The sequence below is a fragment of the Orcinus orca genome, chromosome 4 (assembly GCF_937001465.1).
Source record: "Orcinus orca chromosome 4, mOrcOrc1.1, whole genome shotgun sequence".
NCBI classification, from domain to species: domain Eukaryota; kingdom Metazoa; phylum Chordata; class Mammalia; order Artiodactyla; family Delphinidae; genus Orcinus; species Orcinus orca.
Genome location: NC_064562.1, coordinates 79626109 through 79648631, shown reverse-complemented (window position 1 = coordinate 79648631; position 22523 = coordinate 79626109). Strand labels below are relative to the sequence as shown.

At 40.9% G+C, this 22523-nt stretch overlaps 1 protein-coding gene across 10 annotated transcripts in view; it reads left to right on the top strand.

The window, feature by feature from the left end:
- The first annotated feature begins 11024 nt into the window (after positions 1-11024).
- EXOC1 (exocyst complex component 1) overlaps positions 11025-22523 on the top strand; it is a 61369-nt gene continuing 49870 nt past the window's right edge. For 8 of the 10 annotated variants that reach the window (XM_033425367.2, XM_004268258.4, XM_049709143.1 and 5 more), the window contains exons 1-3: positions 11025-11164; positions 15278-15411; positions 19397-19527. In XM_033425367.2, the coding sequence (XP_033281258.1) occupies positions 15288-15411; positions 19397-19527 (255 nt within the window). In that variant the 5' untranslated portion in view covers positions 11025-11164; positions 15278-15287. Of the gene's footprint in view, positions 11336-15277; positions 15412-19396; positions 19528-22523 lie in introns of those variants that run through there. The other 2 variants (XM_049709142.1, XM_049709147.1) reach the window with 2 other exon arrangements.

Genomic DNA, 22523 nt, shown 5'->3' with positions numbered 1-22523 from the left:
GTGGGGGCCAAAATCAGGGAAGCTGGGTTATTAATCAAGTCCTGGTCATTTGGGGCCCATTACTACAGGGGCTATTATTAGGCTTTCTAGATTGGTTGCTACAGATAGTAGTTTGACTTCCTGGACTGGTTACTGAACATACTAGTATGGCTTCCTCAGCTGGTTGCTGCAGGTGGTGGGGCAGAGTTCTATTTTTATATATAATCTGGCCATTGTCCATTTGTATATTCAGAAATATCTTGTTTATGGTGATGGTTACATGACTGTATACACTTGTCAAAATCCATCGAACCTAAAAGTATATCCAGAAGCTTAATTGTTAGTAATATTGGTAGTGTTATTTTGACAGTATCATAGGAGTGTGAGTACTGTAAGATTAAACACATGTTATCACGTTAATGTCATTAGAAACCGAGATTTTTAAGCCTAACAGAGGGAATATACAAGTAAAAAAATCAAAGAAATTAAAGCCCAGTAACAGTAAATTTAACTGGAAATGGTAATATAAACTTACTAATATAAACCCCTCTTTCTTTAAAAAAAAAAAGCACGCATTTTCTAGATTTGTCTACTGAAACCGTGAAGCAAAGACATCGTGAGGCATGAGCATCTTAGCATGCAAGAGTGTTCTGCCAATACCATCTCCCACTGAAAAGACTGGAGTCTATTTAAAGAAATTACTGATTCCAGGTCTGGGACAGAAAATGTACAAGATGAACATGGGACATCTTGATGTACCAGGAAGAAAGGAAGCTATCAAAGTCAACTGGGGCCAGTCCAAGGACACAGGAGCCAACTTGAAGTCGCTCCCACTGGCCTAAGACAAGACAATTTGAGCATAACAGGAAAATGACTATAATACAATGAAGTATTTGATCCTCTCCCTCTTTTTCTTGATGAGTCTGGCTAGTGTTTTATCAATTTTGTTTATCTTCTCAAAGAACCAGCTTTTAGTTTTATTGATCTTTGCCACTGTTTTCTTTGTTTCTATTTCATTTATTTCTGCTCTGATCTTTATGATTTCTTTCCTTCTGCTAACTTTGGGTTTTGTTTGTTCTTCTTTCTCTAGTTCCTTTAGGTGTAAGGTTAGATTGTTTATTTGAGACTTTTCTTGTTTCTTGAGGTATGCCTGTATAGCTATAAACTTCCCGCTTAGAACTGCTTTTGCTGCATCCCATAGGTTTTGGATCGTCGTATTTCATTGTCATTTGTCTCTAGGTATTTTTTGTTTTCCTCTTTGATTTCTTCAGTGATCTCTTGGCTATTTAGTAACGTACTGTTTAGCCTCCATGTGTTTGTGTATTTTACGTTTTTTTCCCTGTAATTCATTTCTAATCTCATAGCATTGTAATCAGAAAAGATGCTTGATATGATTTCAATTTTCTTAAATTTACCAAGGCTTAATTTGTGACCCAAGATGTGATCTATCCTGGAGAATGTTCCATGTGCACTTGAGAAGAAAGTGTAATCTGCTGTTTTTAGATGAAATGTCCTATAAATATCAATTAAATCTGTCTGGTCTATTGTGTCATTATTTAAAGCTTGTGTTTCCTTATTAATTTTCTGTCTGGATGATCTGTCCATTGGTGTAAGTTAGGTGTTAACGTCTCCCACTATTATTGTGTTACTGTCAATATCCTCTTTTATAGCTGTTAGCACTTGCCTTATATATTGAGGTGCTCCTATGTTGGGTGCATATGTATTTATAATTGTTATATCTTCTTCTTGGATTGATCCCTTGATCATTGTGTAGTGTCCTTCCTTGTCTCTTATAACATTCTTTATTTTAAAGTCTATTTTATCTGATATGAGTATTGCTATTCCAGCTTTCTTTTGATTTCCATTTGCATGGAATATCTTTTTCTATCCTCTCACTTTCAGTCTGTATGTGTCCCTAGGTTTGAAGTGGGTCTCTTGTAGACAGCATATATATGGGTCTTGATTTGTATCCATTCAGTGAGCCTGTGTCTTTTGGTTGGAGCATTTAATCCATTCACATTTAACGTAATTATCAATACGTATATTCCTATTACCATTTTCTGAACTGTTTTGGGTTTTTGTAGGTCCTTTTCTTCTGTTGTGTTTCCCACTTAGAGAAGTTCCTTTAGCATTTGTTGTAGAGCTGGTTGGGTGGTGCTGAATTCTCTTAGCTTTTGCTTATCTGTAAAGCTTTTGATTTCTCCATGAAATCAGAATGAGATCCTTGCCAGGTAGAGTAACCTTGGTTGTAGTTTCTTCCCTTTTGTCACTTTATATATATCATGCCACTCCTTTCTGGCTTGTAGGGTTTCTGCTGAGAAATCAGCTGTTGACCTTATGGGAGTTCCCTTGTACGTTATTTGTCATTTTCCCTTGTTGTTTTTAATAATTTTTCTTTGTCCTTAATTTTTGTCAATTTGATTACTATGTGTCTCGGCATGTTTCTCCTTGGGTTTATCCTGCCTGCGTCTCTCTGTGCTTCCTGGACTTGGGTGGCTATTTCCCTTCCCATGTTAAGGAAGTTTTTGACTATAATGTCTTCAAATATTTTCTCAGGTCCTTTCTCTCTCTCTTCCCCTTCTGGGACCCCTATAATGCACATGTTGGAGCATTTAATGTTGTCCCAGAGGTCTCTTAGTCTGTCTTCATTTCTTTTCATTTTTCTTTCTTTATTCTGTTCCACAGTAGTGAATTCCACCATTCTGTCTCCCAGGTCACTTATCCGTTCTTCTGCCTCAGTTATTTGCTATTGATTCCTTCTAGTGTGTATTTCATTTCAGCTATTGTATTGCTTATCTCTGTTTTTTCTTTAATTCCTATCTAGTTGTATGTTCTTTAATTCTTCTAGGTCTTTGTTAAACATTTCTTGCATCTTCTCAATCTTTTTTTCCATTCTTTTTCTGAGGTCCTGGATCATCTTCACTATCATTATAATGAATTCTTTTTCTGGAAGGTTGCTTATCTCCACTTCATTTAGTTTTTTTTCTGGGGTTTTGTCTTGTTCCTTCATCTGGTACATAGTCCTCTGCCTTTTCATTTTGTCTACCTTTATGTGACTGTGGTTTTCGTTCCACAGGCTGCAGGATTTAGTTCTTGTTTCTGCTGTCTTCTCTCTAGTGGATGAGGCTAAGAGGCTTGTGCCAGCTTCCTGATGGGAGGGACTGGTGGTGGGTAGAGCTGGGTGTTGCTTTGGTGGGCAGAGCTCAGTAAAACTTTAATCCCCTTGTCTGCTGATGGGTGGGGCTGAGTTCCCTCCCTGTTGGTTGTTTGGCCTGAGGCAACCCAGCACTGGAGGCTACAGGCTCTTTGGTGGGACTAATGGTGGACTATAGGAGGGCTCATGCCAAGGAGTACTTCCCAGAGCTTCTGCTGTCAGTGTCCTTGTCCCTGTGGTGAGCCACAGACACCCCCCGCCTCTGCGGGAGACCCTCCAACACACTAGCTGGTAGGTCTGGTTCAGTCTCCTATGGGATCACTGCTCCTTCCCCTTGGGTCCTGATGTGCACCCTACTTTGAGTGTGCCCTCCAAGAGTGGAGTCTCTGTTTCCCCCTGTCCTGTTGAAGTCCTGCAATCAAATCCTGCTAGCCTACAAAGTCTGAATCTCTGGGAATTCCTCCTCCCATTGCCGGACCCCAGGGGCTCAGAACCTTCAATCCAGTGTGTGGACTTCTGTGGTATAATTGTTCTCCAGTTTGTGAGTCACCCACCAGCAATTATGGGATTTGGTTTTATTGTGACTGCACCCCTCCTACCATTTCATTGAGGATTCTCCTGTGTCTTTGGAGGTGGGGTATCTTTTTTGGTGAGTTCCAGGTCTTCCTGTTGATGATTATTCAGCGGTTAGTTGTGATTCTGGTGCTCTTGCAAGAGGGAGTGAGAGCACATCCTTCTACTCCGCCATCTTGAACCAATTTCAATTTTACCAATATTGTTCAAACATCAATACTCACTACTCCTGGCCATTTAGAAGAAACTTTTCCCTTGGAGCTCATTAACAATGAAAAATTTATTCCATGCTATCCAAATATGAGATTGCCTCATATATGATATATGTTAATATATGTGGCCTTCTGCCTATGAAAGGGAAGCAGGACTGCAGGGCTTGAGTGACTATTTCATGTCTTTTGAGAACATAAATCTACCCAATTTAATCTTCTAACCAACCTGCATATAAATAATAGCTACCATTTATTGAGTGCTTACTATGTGCCAAGTAATGTGCAAGTGCTTTACAAGAAATATATCTCAGTGAATTGCAGGACAGCCCCAAAAGATGGCATTTATAATTTTGAATTTACAGATGAGGAAACTCAAGCTCAGAAGAGTTAAGTAATTTGCCCTGTGATCACTGAACCAGTAAAGACCAGATTTGAACCCAGGTCTGCATGACCCCAGCAACCATGTTCTTTCCACTGTCTTATGTTGCTTCCCAAGTGTACTTTATGCAGCGAACTATAGTAATATAAAGAGATATTCACTGAAATACTACCATGTGCCTACTATGTGTCTTTGGGCTAAATAATCTGTGCTGTTTTCTAATCTTTAAAATAAGGATAATAAAGATTCCCACCTCATAGGACCAAAGTAGTTAATACATGTAAAATGCTTAGGATAGTACAGAGAACATAATAAGTGAATTGATATGAGTTCTAGGAACTGGGAATACATCAGTGAGCAAAACAGAAGTCTTTGTCTTCATAAGGCTTCATTCTGGTGAAAGGGAAAGAATAAGTAAATAAATAAACAAATAACATATATTAACTATATATATTTATATATATACACATATGGCATTATATCTGATATATATATATCAGATATAATGCCATAGTATTGCAGGATGTAATAAGAACCATGAAGAAAAACAAAGCAAAAATGAAAGATAAAGAATGCTAGGTTGGGGCACTATTTTAAATAGGGCTATCATGGAAGGCCTCACTGAGGTAACCTTTGAGCAAAGACATGAAAGGGATGCAGTAGTGAGCCATGCAGATATTTAATGGAAAAGCGGAGGGAAAAGCAAGAGCAAAAGTCCAGCTTGCCCAGACTTTTCAAGGAACAACAAGGAGGTCTAAGGAACTGGAGTAGAGTGACCAAGGTGGGCAGTAGAAGATGAAGTCCTGGTGGGTGGGGAAATGGGGAGATTGTGCAGGATCTTGTAGGTCATTTTAAGAACTTTGACTTTCACTCCGAAGCTACTGGAGGGTTCTGAGCAAAGAGTAACATGATATGGCTCATGTTTCAAAAAAGGATCCCTCTGGCAGCTGTGTTAATAATACACTGTAGGGAGATAAGCAGTCATTCAGGAGAGACAAGATAACGGCAATAATCAAGGAAAGGGTAGCAATGGAGATGGGGAGAAGTGGTCAGATTCTGGAAATACTTTAGAGGTAGAACCCATAAGACTTCTTGAGAGATTGGATGTAGAATATGAGAGAAAGAGAGAGGTCAAGGACCAGCCTGAGCAGCTGAGAAGGTAGAGATACCATTAACTCAAATGGAGAAAACCCAGGGAGAAGCCATGTTTAGAAATCTTTCATGCATTATTTTAAATCCTTTCAGCCTCACCTCTTATTCCAGGTGTTGCTGCAGTGACCAATTCTGTGCAGGCCTCAACCTCAAGATCATCTCCCAAGAACAATATTCCAGCACCTTGCCTCTCTCACTCCCTGCTTCTCGCGTGGGATACTGCAGAAACCAGCCCACAGTGCACATGCGCAATTAGAAGCATGTGGTGCAAGCTTAACCAATGGCAGACAGGAGCCGATAGATAAGTGCGTCCTCTTTGTTCTTCTTCACTTCAGTACAGAATTCTGAGACCCATTTCGCTAAGTCTTCTCAGAAGGTTCCACAGTATCAATCAACAAATCGCCCACTGCATTTGTCAACTCAATAATGCATCCTTGTATTGGCTTTTCCGCTTTCTCTATTTTGTTTCCCCTGGGCCCCTTAGTCTATTCCCTGAACTCATTTTCTCAAATAAACTACGAGCACCTAAGCCTTTGTTTGGGGCTCTGCTTTAAGGGGAACACTGGGCATCAAAATTGACTCCAGAGACCCTACTGTATAGCACAGGGAACTCTACTCAGTGTTCTGTGGTGACCTAAATGGGAAGGAAATCCAAAAACGAGGGGATATATGTATACATATAGCTGATTCACTTTGCTGTACAGCAGAAACTAACACAATGTTGTAAAGCAACTATAATCCGATTTAAAAAAAAGGTGACTCCAGATTGTAAAGCCTCAGTATGGGATTTTGGAGGCTGATCCTACAGCACTGATCACAAGACAATAAGGACCCCTGCTGGTGGTTAAGTAGTTGGTGGTAAATTGCAAGTGGTGACAACCCCTGGCATACAGTAGGATTGCTAATTACCAAGACTCTCTACTGTTATAGATTAGAATGAGGTGCAGACAGAAGATGAAACATTGAATTACATGTGGCTATGGTACTTGAGCGTTATGGAGCAATGATAGTCACAAAGTGGGCTGACATCTGTTAACTGCTTTGGAGATCTTAACAAAAGAAAATGACAGGCTCTATTCAGCCAACAATCAAATCATGGCACACTGTGAAAGCCAGAAGCCTCTAGGGCAGAGTAGCCACTGAGCCGACTGTGCTAAAAATCAGCTCCGACATATAATCAAAAGGGTGGCAGAGCGGCAAAAGTGTCTAAATGCACAGCCTTAAAATATTACCCATGTCAAACCTAGGGCTCTGATAGGAAAATAATGAAACCTTGAGATCTAGAATGGGGACATTTGTGTGCACATGTCTTATAATCTTAAACCCCCAGATTTTTTGTCATCCTCTGTGCCAACAGACTCCTTTCTCTTGATAAAGGAAAGCAGCCTCTTCTTGTCTGGAACTACTTCAAAGAATATATCTGAGGCAAGAGCCTAATTTATTACCTTAATTTTCCCAATATCTTCCCCCAACGACCACTGCCTCAAGCCTGTAACCAGGGTCAGAGCTCAGCAAACCTATGTGGGGATTGCAATCCCTGCTCCAGGGAGAACCAGACCAGAGTTCCTCAACCTCGGCACTAGTGACATTTGGGGCTGGATAATTCTTTGCTGTGGGAGCTGTCCTGTGTATTGCAGGCTGTTCAGCAGCATCCCTGCCCTCTACTCACTAGATGTTAGTAGAACCTCCTTGATAATGACAATCAAAAATGTCTCCAGACATTACCAAACGTCCCCTGGGAGTCAAAATCATCCCAGGTGAGAACCACTGAACTCTAGATGAACTCAAAAAGAATTGCAAACTGTCTAATAGAAACCAGGGGGTTATTTGTAAGAGTGAACCCACTAAACCAGAGACTGCTGGACACTAAACTGGACTGCTGTTGCACATAGCCCCACTCAGCGGTGGCTTTAAAGAACAAAGGTGAAGTGAAATCTTGCCAGTTGGTAGAGCTGGGAGCAGTATTCTTTATTATTAGCTTTGTTTATAGAGAGAAGTGGCCCGAAGTACAAATATTTACAGACTCCTAGGTTTGTCTTTCCTGCCTGAAGTGACTCTGCCAACATCCATAACACCAGAATTATAGTATCCTGATCAATGCTACTTTAACCAAGGAATCCACTTTACAGCCTCCTCCTTAAAAAAAAGGTGACAATATACACATGACCAGAGACTCCACTGATATTGCCATATCCCTCATCACTCAGAAGTAGCCAGCTTCTGATGTGGTAAATGCTTAAAACCAAACAATAAAGAGTGTCCCCAACAGCTAAAGACATAGCTCTGGAAACCCCAGAACGGGAGCAGGATTGGCCCATTTTATCACTTCCAGTGACGCACTCACAGAATTTGTGTTTCCTGCCTCCCAAATTTAGGCTTTGCTAGATTACAATAATTAGCTCTCCACGAGTTGGGTGGAGGATGCTTCACTGAACTTGAAACTCCCTCACTATCATTTGGTTACTTGGTTTCTCATGGCAGTAGTCACGTAGCAACAGAAAGAGTTACTATAGTAGTGGAAGTACTCAACTGTGACTGGCAAAAAATCTGGGATTGTTGCTATACAATAGCAGTAGGGAGGAATAAATCTGGAAGGAATTCAACTGAGGCTTACCTTGGTGTTTCTGTACCCCAGGATAAGTTGAACAGGCAGTTACACAATCATGGCCCAACCAGAGCAAGGTAAACAAAGGCTGAAGGTTCCAGTTACCTCGCTGAGGAAACAACCTAGATCAGCTGATGTGCGGGTGAAGGGAGGTTAGGATGGATAGTAGAGGAGGGAGTTAATGAAAACAAGCACGGTCTTGGCATCAGTGTAGCAGCAGGGACTGAAGCTTATTCCACCAACTCTCTTATATTAAGTCTTCGCAGAGATAGTAGGTGGCCATCACCTTGAAGGGGACTCTGTAAAAGACCAGACATAACAAAAGGCCAAGCAGATGTGAGTGGTACAAAGAGTGGACTGAAATGGACAGCATCTGTGTATCTTCTGTCACCACCTCAAATCCTTTCAGCCACTTATTCCAACCACTGCTGCAGCAAACTTTTCTGAAGAGAGTTTGATGAACTTTGGGCAAGTACGACATGACTGCACCTCTCTTCTTCCTCAGGACTTCTCTGATGTGGAAGTCAGCTTGGCATTCACAATTGTGCATTTGGGAAGTGTGGAGTAGTTAATGGCCAGGGGCATTAACCTTTGATCAAAGGGAGACAGGAGCTGACAGATAAATGTCTCTTCCATTCTGGCTTTCAGTGGACAGTTTTGCGAATCATCTCACGAAGCTTCCCAGAAAGTCCTAAGGGATCAAGAAAACATTCAGATATGGTGACCACGAACTCAATAATACATCCTTATACTGCCTCTCCCTCTTCCTTGTTTTACCTCCCCTCCCTCTTCTCTCACTCTTGCTCCCTGCTATCAAAGCCCCAAATAAAATACTGCACATAAGCCTTTGTTTCAGCCTCTAATTTGAGGGGAATCCAAAGGGAGGGAAGAAAGGAGAATTTAATTTTTAGATTTTTTTTTTTTTTTTTTTTGCGGTACGCGGGCCTCTCACTGCTGTGGCCTCTCCCGTTGCGGAGCACAGGCTCTGGACGCGCAGGCTCAGCGGCCATGGCTCACGGGCCCAGCCGCTCCGCGGCACGCGGGATCCTCCCGGACCAGGGCGCGAACCCGCGTCCCCTGCATCGGCAGGCGGACTCCTAACCACTGCGCCACCAGGGAAGCCCAGAAATTTTTAAAATTTAGTTTGAGATGCCTAATGGACATCCGAGTGGAAATGTTGGAGAGGCAGTGGATACACAAATCTGGAGTTCACGTTGTAAATCAACTATACTGCAGTAAATATTAATTTAAAAAACCAAAAACCTAGAGAACAACAACAACAAATCTAGAGTTCAGGGAAGAAGTCCAGGCTTCTGAAAAGCAATTCACTTCCTAACTTTGAAGAGGGCTGTAAACATACAGGTTTAAAAAAAAAGGAAGAAAAGAAAAGAGAAAGGAAAAAAAACACGACAAAATAGCACATGCAACTGTCATATAAAGAGTGTCCACAGTAAGCATTCTGGGACTGAGCAGGAAGGACCCAAGAGGTCTTTCTAAAGATCAGATCAGATCCTGCTCTTAAAAGGGAAGTCATTCAATGAAACTGAAAAGCATTTCAAGTAGCATTGACTAGAGCATATTAATCTCAGTAGCAAACAGGTCCCTACTATGTCTGCTGATTTTTCCACCAAATTATATCTTCAGCTAAACACTGAAAGATACTTTGCACAGCTCATTTGTCCCTTTCTCAGTGATTCCATCTTGACAGAGTGAGTTACACCCTCTTTTGCATTCCTATGGCGCTACATCTCTTTTTTTCTACTTTTGTTGTTTACTTTACCACACTAGACTGTAATTTATCCCTCTATTTAATTCTGTCTCTCCAATGACGGTGTGTTCCCTTCTTAGTGGGATCCCTGTCTTTGTATCTCCAGCACCTAATACAGTGTCCAGCATTGAGGTGGCTCTGTTTTCAAATGAACGAATGCTTGCATTGAATGGGTCCCTGCAGAACCCATGCAAAGGATGGTGTTGAGCTAGAGCAAAGACGTCGCTCCTCTGAATTACCAGCACATTTATCGGACCTGTATCTCTCTTTGGTCATTTATTTTGTCTTATTTTATATGTATTTTTATGTATACCTTGTTTGGCCCTACCATACCAGGAACGTCTTCAGGTTGAGATTCATGTCTGAATCACCTCTGCACCTCGATCAAAGTGCCTGGCATAAAACAGGTGCCAAACATATGGAATAAATAAATCACTTGCCTTGCAACCAGCAACACTGGCATCACCTGTGCTTCTCAAACTTAAACGTGCACAGGCGTCATCTCGTTAAGGTGTAGATTACCATTCAGTAGATCTGAAGTAAGCCTGAGAGGCTGCATTTTCTAAAGAACCCCCAGATGATGCCCAAGCAGCTGGTCCACAGACCACATTTTAAAATACCAACGTCACTGTATCAATGGTTCTCCACCATAGCTGCATATTAGAATTTTCCCCAAAGATGTGAAAAGTGCTGGTGGGAACTTCCCTGGTGATCCAGTGGTTAGGACTCCCCCCTTCCATTGCAGGGGGTGCGAGTGCGATTGCTGGTAGGGGAACTAATATCACGCGTGCTGCGGGCCTAAAAAAGTAAAAAAAAAAAATTTTTTAAGTGCTGGTGTCTTGGTCCCCAGCGTCCCCCCCCCAAATTCTGATTTAACTCATTTAAGCTCTCCATGCCATAAGCAGCAAGTATCTAGAGTTAACAAAGCTTTATGTGTGCAAGAAAGAAAACATGTAATCGCATATCTTCTTAAATGAACTGCTGAAAACAGCTGAATAAATAACTTCAAGAGAACTAACACGCAGTACCAAATGCCCCAGCTCCCGCGTCAGTCTCCGAGCGACGGGGTCCCGCCCCAGCCTGTCTTAGACGCTCCCCTACGGCGAGACCTGACCCCACCCCTCGCCAAGGCCTCTGCCGCGACTCCTTCCGGCTCTACCCGACCGACTTCCGGCGCGGAGGCCGGTCACGTGCCCGGATATGGGAGGTGGGGCCGAGCGGCCGCTTCCGGTTGGCCGCTCGACTGAGGAGCGCATCCTCGTAGCCGTGGCCGCTACAGCCCCGTCCCGTCTCTGTCGTGGAGGATCCGCCTCGGCACAGGCGGGCTCGGTCCGGCCTTGTGGTAAGCCTTCGGCCGCGGCTGCCGGGCAGTCCTGGCGGCGGCGCACCGACGAGCGGACGGGTGGACGCCAGGGTCTGAGGCGGCTCCTCAGTTCCGCTGCTGGCCCAGCACCGGGGGGTCGGGTGCCGCTCCCGCCGCCGTCAGGGCCCTCTTCTCTTCCTGCCTGTCTGGGTAAGACGCAGAGTCCAGTAGGAGCATCCCCCGCCCCGGAGGGGCTGGGAGTGCAATCCTGACACCCCTTTCCAGTTCCGCCCATGAAAACCTGATTTCACTGTAAAAAACGGCCCTGATCCGTTTGCTCTCTGGCGTGAACCAGGAGGGGTCCAAATCCACATTTTCTTCTAAATCTTTTAAGTGCATTTCCCTGGCTCCAGGCACCTTGTTCTTTTCTGGAGGACAGTGCTCCACGCGCTAAGATGTCTCGAGAGCATACAAGACCCAGCCCACACTCACTCACTGACATGGCACTCCTACAGACAAGTTACCTGCCACACCCTGTTATGATCCAGCTGAATTTAAGGAAACAAGAACCAGCGTGTAGAGTATTGTGGCTGACTGCCACTGGAACATGGTCATACATGGGTTCTTAAACGGGGGAAATAGTTTTGGAGGACCTCTAATGGTTCATTCACTGACTTACAAAAAATGTACTGTAAAGACTGGAGAGTTAATCACTTCACCCTGAGAATGTAGATGCCATTGGAGGCATGGCTCTTTCTGTCTTCATGGACATATCTGTCATACACACCACTGTAACCTAGAATTGTGCCTGGCACTTCGCAGGCATCGATATTTGCCGAATGAAGGAGAGTCGCATAGTGCTTTTCATTATGACTAACTCCTTTATGAACTCTGCCCAGTCCAGTCTTGTTTTACCACTTACCATACAGTCAGTCCTTTGCTTTTGACCAAAGAGGGTCTGGGTGGTAGATGCTGACCACTATTAGTCATTCATTTAACCAGTTTTTACTATTCAGTTCAAGTTACCACAAGAGATATTTGTTGAGTACCCACTAATAAAGGACACAAAAATAAAAAAATTAAAAAAAAATAAAGGACACAGAACTATGCTAAAACACCCCCCATCCCTCCTTTCTTTCAAGAGAGTTGTTGAGATCCAGGAGCTTGTGATTTACGAACCAGTTGGACAGCAAGTGCTTGATTGTTTAGTAAATGCAATAAGTGCTGTAGCAGTTGAGAGGAGAGATCAGTTTGGATTAAGATCTTTATTGAATCAACTTCATATAAATTATGGAGTGTAATTAGGGTTTGGATACATGATACTCCCTGCATGGAAAAGCTCCTAAGCAAAGATTTAAAGACCAGAATGAACAGAGAGCTTGGAGTGGAAGGTTTGTATTTGGGAACATTAGGAAAATGTTGAGCAAGGTTATATCGTGATGAAAGCTATGTTTTAATACTATTTGTCGAGAGTTTTGGGGTTGTAGAAGCTTGCAAAGAGGTAACCAGATGCTGTGGTGTTTAATAGATGTGGTTGATGTGAACCTGGGTTAGTGTGTTGGCAGCAGGAGCAGAAAGGATAAATTATGTGTAGATGAAGGAAAATCAGCAGAATGCTTTAGTTGTCATGTTATTTGGTGCTGTCATTTTGGTTAATTTATTAAATGCCTGGTATGTCTTTGCCAAGTTTTTGGAATACAAAGATGAATAAGACGTGGTCTTGCCTGCAAGGAAATACTTTTAATGGGGGAGAGAATACAACTAGCTAGACAATATGGTTTGTAAGTGCTATGTTAGCAGAATAGAGGGGAATATTAGAGAAGTGGGAAAGGAATTTTTTTTTTCTTTGAGTGTGTGACTACTTCACAGAAGAGGTGACATTTCAGCAGGATCTTAAGGATGGATTGGAATTTCCCAGGGAGAAAAGAATTTCAGGAAAAAGAAATTGCACAAACAAGAGCCTAGAGACAGAAAAGCAAACTGTCAGTATCCAGCGTGGCTTGGGCGTAGGATAGAGTTGAGCTTTTAACACAGTGTGTAGGCCCTAGAACGTATTAAGGGATAGTAACATGGACATTTTATAATAGGTGGAATGGAGGTTAGGATGGGTAAAAATGTAGAGAGATGAAGAAGAAAGCAGTTGGGGAAACTTGATCTTCATAGCTTCTATATTCTCTGCAGGGTAGATGGTGAAGCCATTTGCAGAGAGGGAGGTGACTGACACTAGAATTGGGGGTTGAAGGAGAGAAATAAGGATTTGCAATACTGATGGGGAGTAGGAAGAGGAATCATCAAAGAAGGTATTAAGGAATTGCTGAGCAACTTTGAAAGTTTAGCTTTAATTGGATTTAAATATTTGTAATGAGTGCAGTGAACATGGATATGAGGCCTTCTTAAATGGCATATGGTAGCCAAGAGAAGTAGAGAAAAAAGACAGTTTATGGAGATTGGTGAACAGAGTGAACTGGTCTACAAATGGAGCAAGATGTTGAAGGGGATAGTGTGGGCGTAGGGAAATGAACACTGCCTCTAGGCTAGGTTGGAAAAGAAATTGAGCTTGGAGAGGCCAGATGGACTAGGAGAACAGGAAGGAGGGGGCCGTCAGGAGACTAGAGGGAGAGATGAGGTGAAAGAGGGATAGAAGTGTGAGTTTTGTGAGAAAAGCAATTTTTTGAGTTGGAGCAGAGATAGAAGTTTTACAGATTGAGTAAAATATAGGAGATACCTATAGTTTACAAAAGTGTCTGTGTGTTATAAAAATTCACTCTAAGTCATTTATTTAAAACTCATAATTTCTTCATTTTCCCATAGCAGCAGTGTTAGAACTAGGAGTTAATTTCCTAAGCAAGCTCACACGTATGAAATACTATACATCTGCATTGGAAATAATAATGTATATACACACAAATATATATATACAGTATATTCAAAAAATAAAGTTGCAGTGTTTTTTTGAAATATGTAACTTAAGTTATATTTGAAAAAAGATGATTAATATACCATAAAATTCACCTTTTTTCAGTATATAATTCAGCGGTTTCCAGTATATTCAAAGGGTTATAAAAACATCACTACTACCTAACTCAAGGACATTTTCATCACCCCAAAAAGAAGCCCCATACACATTAGCAGTCACTGCCCATTCCTCCTTGCCCTCAGCCCCTGGCAACCACAAATCAATCCATCTGTATGGATTTGTCTACTCTGGACATTTCACATAAATGGAATCATAAAATATGTAGTTCTTTGTAACTGGCTTCTTTCACTTAGCATCATGTTTTCAGGATTCACTGATGTTGTAGTATGTATCAGTACTTTGTTCCTTTTTTATGGCCAAATAATATTCTACTGTATGGATATATTTCATTTTGCTGTTCATCAGGACATTTGAGATGTTTCCACATTTTGACTGTGGTGAACAATACTGCTATGGACATTTAGGTACACGATTTTGTGTGGACATATGTTTAGCAGTTCTCTTGAGTATATACCTAGGAGTGGAATTGCTGGGTCATATGGTAAACCATGTTTAACTTTTTGAGGAACCACCAAGCTGTTTTCTGAAGTGGCTGCAGCATTTTATAATCACTAGCAATATATGAGACTTCCTTTTTCTCCACACCTTTACCAACACTTGTCTTTTTAATTTTTAGCCATCCTAGCGGTGTAAAGTGGTAGGTATCTCAATGTGGTTTGATTTGCATTTCCCTGACGGCTAATGTTGCACATCTTTCCATGTGCTTATTGGCCATTTGTATCTCTTCCTTGGAGAAATGTCTGTTCAGATCCTTTGCTCAGTTTTTAACTGGGATACTTGTCTTTTTATTGTTGAGTTGTAAGAGTTCTTTATATAGGAAATTTATATTTGAGGATTGGGCATGGGTTTTTTAATTTTTTCCTAAATTTTTAAAAAATATTATAATATTTGGTGAACACTTCCAAAGATTTTAGAGTTTGATATCACTGGTTCTCTAATTTCTTTTCCAAACATACAGCTTTTTATTTTTATGATGTAGGTGTACTAGTGTATTAAATCATTCATCCTACACTTATTTGCCATAAATAAGATCATTTTTTTAATCCTAAATGGAACAATGTAAGATAGAATGATTTTGAGAATGAGTATAATATCTGTACTCTGAATTTTTTCAGTTGAGTAAAGATGACAGCAATCAAGCACGCATTACAAAGAGACATTTTTACACCAAATGATGAACGCCTGCTGAGTATTGTCAATGTCTGCAAAGCAGGAAAAAAGAAAAAGAACTGTTTTTTGTGTGCCACAGGTGGGTATTTAGTAAGTCAAAGTTCTTGTTTGGCATTCTTTTATTCCCTAGGGGTCATTTCCTCATTGTTTAAAATATTCTTGGACTTCCCTGGTGGTCCAGTGGTTAATCTGCCTTCCAATGCAGGGGACATGCCTTCGATCTCTGGTCAGGGAACTAAGATCCCACGTGCCACGGGGCAGCTAAGCCTGCGCACCACAACTAGAGAAGCCTGTGTGCTGCAGTGAAAGATCCTGCATCCCACAAAGAAGATCCTGTGAACTGCAACTAAGACCTGATGCAGCCAAATAAATAAATTTAAAAAATAAAAGAATGACCATGTATCACTTTAAAAAAAAAAAAAGAAATTCAATTTCAAAAATAAAATATTCTCATTGTTTCTGTGATTGGAAAATCGGGCCAAAAAATTCGTTTTTTTCAATTGTCTTTAATTAAATCTTGAGTAGATACAAAAGTATTTCTTTTTTAAAAATATTTATTTATTTATTTTTGGCCGTGTTGGGTCTTTGTTGCTGCACGCGGGCTTTCTCTAGTTGCCTTGCGCTTCTCATTGTGGTGGCTTCTCTTGTTGTGGAGCACGGGCTCTAGGTGCTTGGGCTTCAGTAGTTGCGGCATGCGGGCTCAGTAGTTGTGGCTCAGGACTCTAGAGCACAGGCTCAGTAGTTGTGACGCACAGGCTTCATTGCTCCGTGGCATGTGGGATCTTCCCAGACCAGGGATCAGACTCGTGTTCCCTGCACTGGCAGGCAGATTCTTAACCACTGCACCACCAGGGAAGTCCCACAAAAGTATTTCTGTAACATACATACAAGGTGTGAACACTTGTGTATGCCACTGTCCAGAATAAGAAGAATTTTACCATTACCTTTGAAGTCTCCTGTGTGCCCTGCCCTGCTCCCATTCCCTTCCCTCCCTCATTAAGAGGTAACTAGTATCCTGAGTTTTGATTTACTCTTTCCTTGCTTTTCTTTATCATTTTACCATATGTGTTTGTAATCTCGAATATACATTGTTGTATTTGCGTGTCTTTGAACTTTACATAAATTGAATCATAGCACAGGTATTCATTTGTGACTTTTTCCACTCAACAGTATGTTTGTGAGTGTCTCTTGTTTTTCTCCCATAGCTGTAATTCTTTCATTTCCACTGCTGTGTAGTATTCTGCTCTGAGAGTACTGCTGTTTACTTACCCATCTTACCAGTGATGACCAGGAGGTTTGTTTCCAGATTTTGCTGTTCGGGCAGCACTTTTGTGAGCATGTTTGTCCTTGTCTGCCAGTGTACACAGGCAAGAATCTTCTAGGGTAGACACCTAAATGTGAGCTTGCTGGGTCATAGGCAGTGAATGGTCAACACTACCCTAATACCAGATTATTTTCAAAAGTAGTTGTACTGGGTTTCACTCCCACAAGCAGTGTGTGTTTCGGGTTCTCCACATCCTAGTCTAAACTTGGTTTTGACAGACTGTTGTTTCCAATCTGGTGGGTGTGAAATAGAATCTCGTGGTTTTAAATTGCATTTCCCTAAATAATAATGAGATTGAGCCTCTTTTCATGGATTTATTAGCCATTAATTTTCTTGCCTAAGAAATTTGCCTGTTTAAGCCTTTTACTCGTTTTTCTATTCTGTTGGTTGTCCTTTTACCGATTTCTTTAAGTTCTGTATGTAATTTGGATACTAATTTGCTGATTGTATGCATCCCAGTTTATGGCTTATCTTTTCACTTTTTGTGATGCTTTTTAATGAAATCAGATTAATCAGTCTGATCATTTATGGCTTCCCCTTTTTGTGTCTTATTTAAGATATCCTTCCATACCCTGGAGTAATAAAAGTATTCTCCTATACTACATTCTACAAGTTTTATAATTTTACCTTTCACATTTCAGTCTTTGATTTACCTGTGTCCATGTTTATAGTGATGAGTGTGAGTGTGTTTGTTTCTGGGTCCGTTCTTATATCTGGATTTTATGTTGTCTTGTGGGTATTTTGTTTTTTCATCTGAATTTTAGAATCAAGTTCCAAATTTTGTTGGGAGTTTGATTGGAATTGTTTTGAATCTGTAGTTCACTTTGGAGAGAACTTGCATTTTATGATATTAAGTCTTCTTGTTCATGAATATGGTGTGGTTCTCCATTTATCTTGGTCTTCTTTAATGCCTTGTAATAAGGTTTATAGTTTTAAAGACTTTCAATAAGTTTTATGATTTTATTATTACTATTTTTTTAATGTTTATTTATTTATTTGGCTGCGCTGGGTCTTAGTTGCAGCACGAGGGATCTTTGTTGCCACATGTGGGATCTTTAGTTGCAGCATGTGGGCTCTTAGTTGCGGCATGCGGGATTTAGTTACCTGACCAAGGCTCAAACCTGGGCCCCCTGCATTGGGAGCATGGAGTCTTAACCACTGGACCACCAGGGAAATCCCAAGTTTTATAATTTTAAAGGCTTTGCACATGTGTTATATTTTATATTTACCCCTAGATATTTATTTATTCCTAGATTTTTAATACTATTGTAAATAATAACTCCTGTTAGCATTAATACATTTTTAAGACTTTATTTTTTTTAGAGCAGCTTTAGGTTTATAAGAAAATTGAGAGGTAGGTACAGAGATTTCCCTTATGCCCCTTTCCCCACACATGCATAGCCTTTTGCTTTGTTAACACTACTCACCACAGTGGTACATTTGTTAGCAAGAATGAACCTACGTTAACAAATCATAATCACCCAAAGTCCATAGTCTACTGTAGGTTTCACTCTTGGTGTTGGGTTTGGACAAATGGATAATGTCATATAGAGTATTTTAACTGCCCTAAAAATCCTCCGTGCTCTGCCTGTTCATCTCTTCCCCAATCCCTGGCAACCACTGATCTTCTTACTGTTTCCACAGTTTTGCCTTTTCCAGAATGTCATATAGTAATTGGAATCAAATAGTATGTAACCTTCTCAGATTGGTTTCTTTCACTTAGTAATATGCATTTAACTTTCCTCCATGTGTTTTCATGGCTTATAGCTCATTTCTTTTTAGTGCTGCATAACATTCCATTGTCTAGATGTACCACAGTTTATTTATCCATTCACCTACTGAAGGACATCTTGGTTGCTTTCAAGTTAGCAGTTATAAATAAAGCAGCTATAAACATCCGTGTGCAGGTTTTTGTGTGGACGTATGTTTTCAGCTCCTTTGGGTAAATACCAAGGAATGCAGTTGCTGGATGATATGGTAAGAGTACGTTTAGTTTTGTTAGGAAACTGCCAAACTCTCCTCCAAAGTGACTGTACCTTTTTTTTTTTTCCGGTATGCGGGCCTCTCACCGTTGTGGCCTCTCCCGTTGCGGAGCACAGGCTCTGGACGCGCAGGCTCAGCGGCCATGGTTCACGGGCCCAGCCGTTCCGCGGCATGTGGGATCTTCCCGGACCAGGGCACGAACCTGTGTCCCCTGCATTAGCAGGCGGACTCTCAACCACTGCGCCACCAGGGAAGCCCCCTGTACCATTTTTAATTCCCACCGTCAGTGAATGACAGTGCATGTTGCTTCACATCCTCACCAGCATTTGGCGTTGTCAGTGCTCTGGATTTTGGCCATTCTAATAGGTGTGTAGTGGTATCTCATTGTCATTTGAATTTACGTTTCCCTGATGACATATGCTATGGAGCATCTTTTCATATGCTTATTTGTGGTCTATATATCTTCTTTGGTCGGGTGTCTGTCAAGGTCTTTGGCCCATGTTTTTAATCTGAATTTTTTTTCTTATTTTTGAGTTTTAAGAGTTTTACTTCTCAAGTAATCTGCCTCTGACCTTCTAGTCTGATTTAGATTCTTCCATTAGTATTCTGTGTATTCCTCAGTCATAGCATTTGTTATGAAATACTATTCCTGTTTTAGTATTGTGTACAGACACCTGACAGCTGTGTTTGCAATGAATTAATGAAGAATGAGGAAATGAATAATGTCTCTAATGAAAGTGTGTGTTTTATTCAACAGTGACAACTGAACGCCCCGTGCAGGTGAAGGTGGTCAAAGTCAAGAAATCTGATAAAGGAGATTTCTACAAAAGGCAGATTGCTTGGGCCCTTCGAGACCTTGCTGTGGTAGATGCCAAGGATGCTATTAAAGTATGTTTTTGTTCTTTGACATGAATTCAGAAAGTGTCTTTCATTTTATAACATAGTATGTTGTCTTCTAAGATGATCTAAACTTGTTTTGTGACCCAGTAGTTCACCACCTAACTAGCAATTAGTCTAAAGTGTATTATCCAACCTTCCATTCTCTCACTTCTCATTCTCAGGCTACTTAAAATAAGTATGTATGTAAGCTTGTTTCATTGTTTGTGCTTTTTTTTTTTAGCTACAATTATGTTTGTTCACAGGCTACATAACTAGAGCAAAATAACCTTGACTGTACATTTCTGTATTTAGATTAGGTATACTTAGTATAAAATCCATAAATTAGTATGGATTTTAAAGTGGTGTGTTGTGTGAGTAGTTTTTTAAAAAATCATTGTTTTGGCGAAACCTAGTTCAGAAATCACAGAAAATATAACCAAAGTGAATCTTCCTTAGGTAGTCCTTAAAAATAATGTAGAATCACCAGCTGAGGCAGCCAAGCTGGCCCTCTGAAGCTGTGGTTTGAATATTGTGGCTCAAGTGATGGCAGTGATAGTAAGTTTCACCCCTTATTTTAAGGACTTTGAAGAATAAGATATAAGACATTAAATAAGATATTAAATAAGATATTAATAAGATACCTTACACCTTAAGTCACACTCAAACTCCAGGAAAGTTGAATAATACGATAATCGTGATAAAGGGCCACCTTTATTCCTGACAGTTCAAGGCTTTTCACAGCAATACCCTTTTTTTTAAAAAAAAAAAGAAATAGGGCTTCCCTGGTGGCGCAGTGGTTGAGAGTCCGCCTGCCGATGCAGGGGACACGGGTTCATGCCCCGGTCTGGGAAGATCCCACATGCCGCGGAGCGGCTGGGTCCGTGAGCCATGGCCACTGAGCCTGTGCGTCCGGAGCCTGTGCTCCGCAACAGGAGAGGCCACGACAGTGAGAGGCCCGCATAACGCAAAAAAAAAAAAAAAAAAAAAGAAATAAAGTAGACCCCCTCAGGTTAAAGTAGGTGCTTCTTCCTCTTCAGCCTCTCTAACCCTCCCCCTCATCTTCCTCTGCAGCCCAGAGGCACCTCCAGAGCTCTAGGGAATGCCTTGCACCACATCTACTGTACTGTGGATGGGGCTGATAGCAAGGCTTACAGTACTGTAACTACATGTGTCCATTGACTGAACTCTACAAGTCTCATACAGTGATTAAAAAGGCACAAAGAAGTGAAAACTACCTTTGTAGAGCAGTCTGATAAAATAAAAGTCTGGTTTTATGCTGACCTGGTACAAACCTCTGAGGAACTAAAAGCTGGACAGCATGACAGGCAGTTGAGTCAGGTGCAAGAAGATTTTTTTAATGAAGCAGAAACAGCTTTAGGAGAGTCCTGCATATCTGTAGAGTTGAGATTTCTTCCAAAATGTAGAGAATGCCTGTTTTTTAAATATTTTAGGCAAACTGGGCCTTTGCTTTATTCCTAAAAAGCACCCAGTTTTTAGAAAAATGGGGGATGTGGAAAACGGGGTCTCACAGGTGCTTTGAATGTGGGTGCATGTATATGTATTTGGAAAGAACATGAAAATGAGATTTTAAAAAACACTTCAATTATTTAATAATTTCTGTTATTATGGGAAGGATCAAGAGTAGAGATTTTCTGTTTAAGACAAAATACTTGAAAGGCTTTTTAGAAATTCACCTTTATTAAAAAGCCTTTTTCTCTTCAGTAGTTCCACACTTCATAACCCCGTTGACTTGTGTAATTCACTAACATTGCTGAATGCTTATTTGAATGCTTTCCTCAGCTGACACCTCATTGCTGACTTGCTTAATGGAGTTTTTTCATTTTATGCAGGCACCTTGGTGTGTGTACGCTACATATGGATATAAAACATAATATTTTTATACATAGCCTAACATTAGCCATTTTGCATCAGACATTAATAATTTTTTTAAAAATATTATTTATTTATTTATTTTTGGCTGTGTTGCATCTTCATTGCTGCGCGCGGGCTTTCTCTAGTTGCAGTGAACGGGGTCTACTCTTAATTGCGGTGAACGGGCTTCTCATTGTCGTGGCTTCTCTTGTTGCGAAGCACGGGATCTAGGCACACAGGCTTCAGTAGTTGTGGCACACAGGCTCAGTAGTCGTGGCTCCTGGGCTTAGTTGCTCCACGGCATGTGGCATCTTCCCAGACCAGGGCTCGAACCCGTGTCCCCTGCATTGGCAAGCGGATTCTTAACCACTGCACCACCAGGGAAGTCCCTGCATCACGCATTGATTTGTGTGAGTGTTGCTGCTGGTGCAGTCAGCCTCTTTTATGGCATTATGTGAAATATTCCCAGGGAAGAGATCATTTCCCGTCAAGCTTCATATGAGTTGCCAAGACTCTTAGATTTCTTTATAAATACTAATGCAATTATTTTTTTTGAATTTTTGAATTTTATTTTATTTTTTATACAGCAGGTTCTTATTTGTCATCCATTTTATACACATCAGTGTATACATGTCAATCCCAATCTTCCAATTCATCACACCACCACCACCACCACGCCTCTCCACTGCTTTCCCCCCTTGGTGTCCATACGTTTGTTCTCTACATTTGTGTCTCAATTTCTGCCCTGCAAACTGGTTCATCTGTACTATTTTTCTAGGTTCCACATCTATGCGTTAATATATGATATTTGTTTTTCTCTTTTTGACTTACTTCACTCTGTATGACAGTCTCTAGATCCATCCACATCTCTACAAATGACCCAGTTTTGTTCCTTTTTATGGCTGAGTAATATTCCATTGTATATATGTACCACATCTTCTCTATCCATTCGTCTGTCAATGCGCATTTAGGTTGCTTCCATGACCTGGCTATTGTAAATAGTGCTGCAATGAACATTGGGGTGCATGTGTCTTTTTGAGTTATGGTTTTCTCTGGGTATATGCCCAGTAGTGGGATTGTTGGGTATATGGTAATTCTATTTTTAGTTTTTTAAGGAACCTGCATACTGTTCT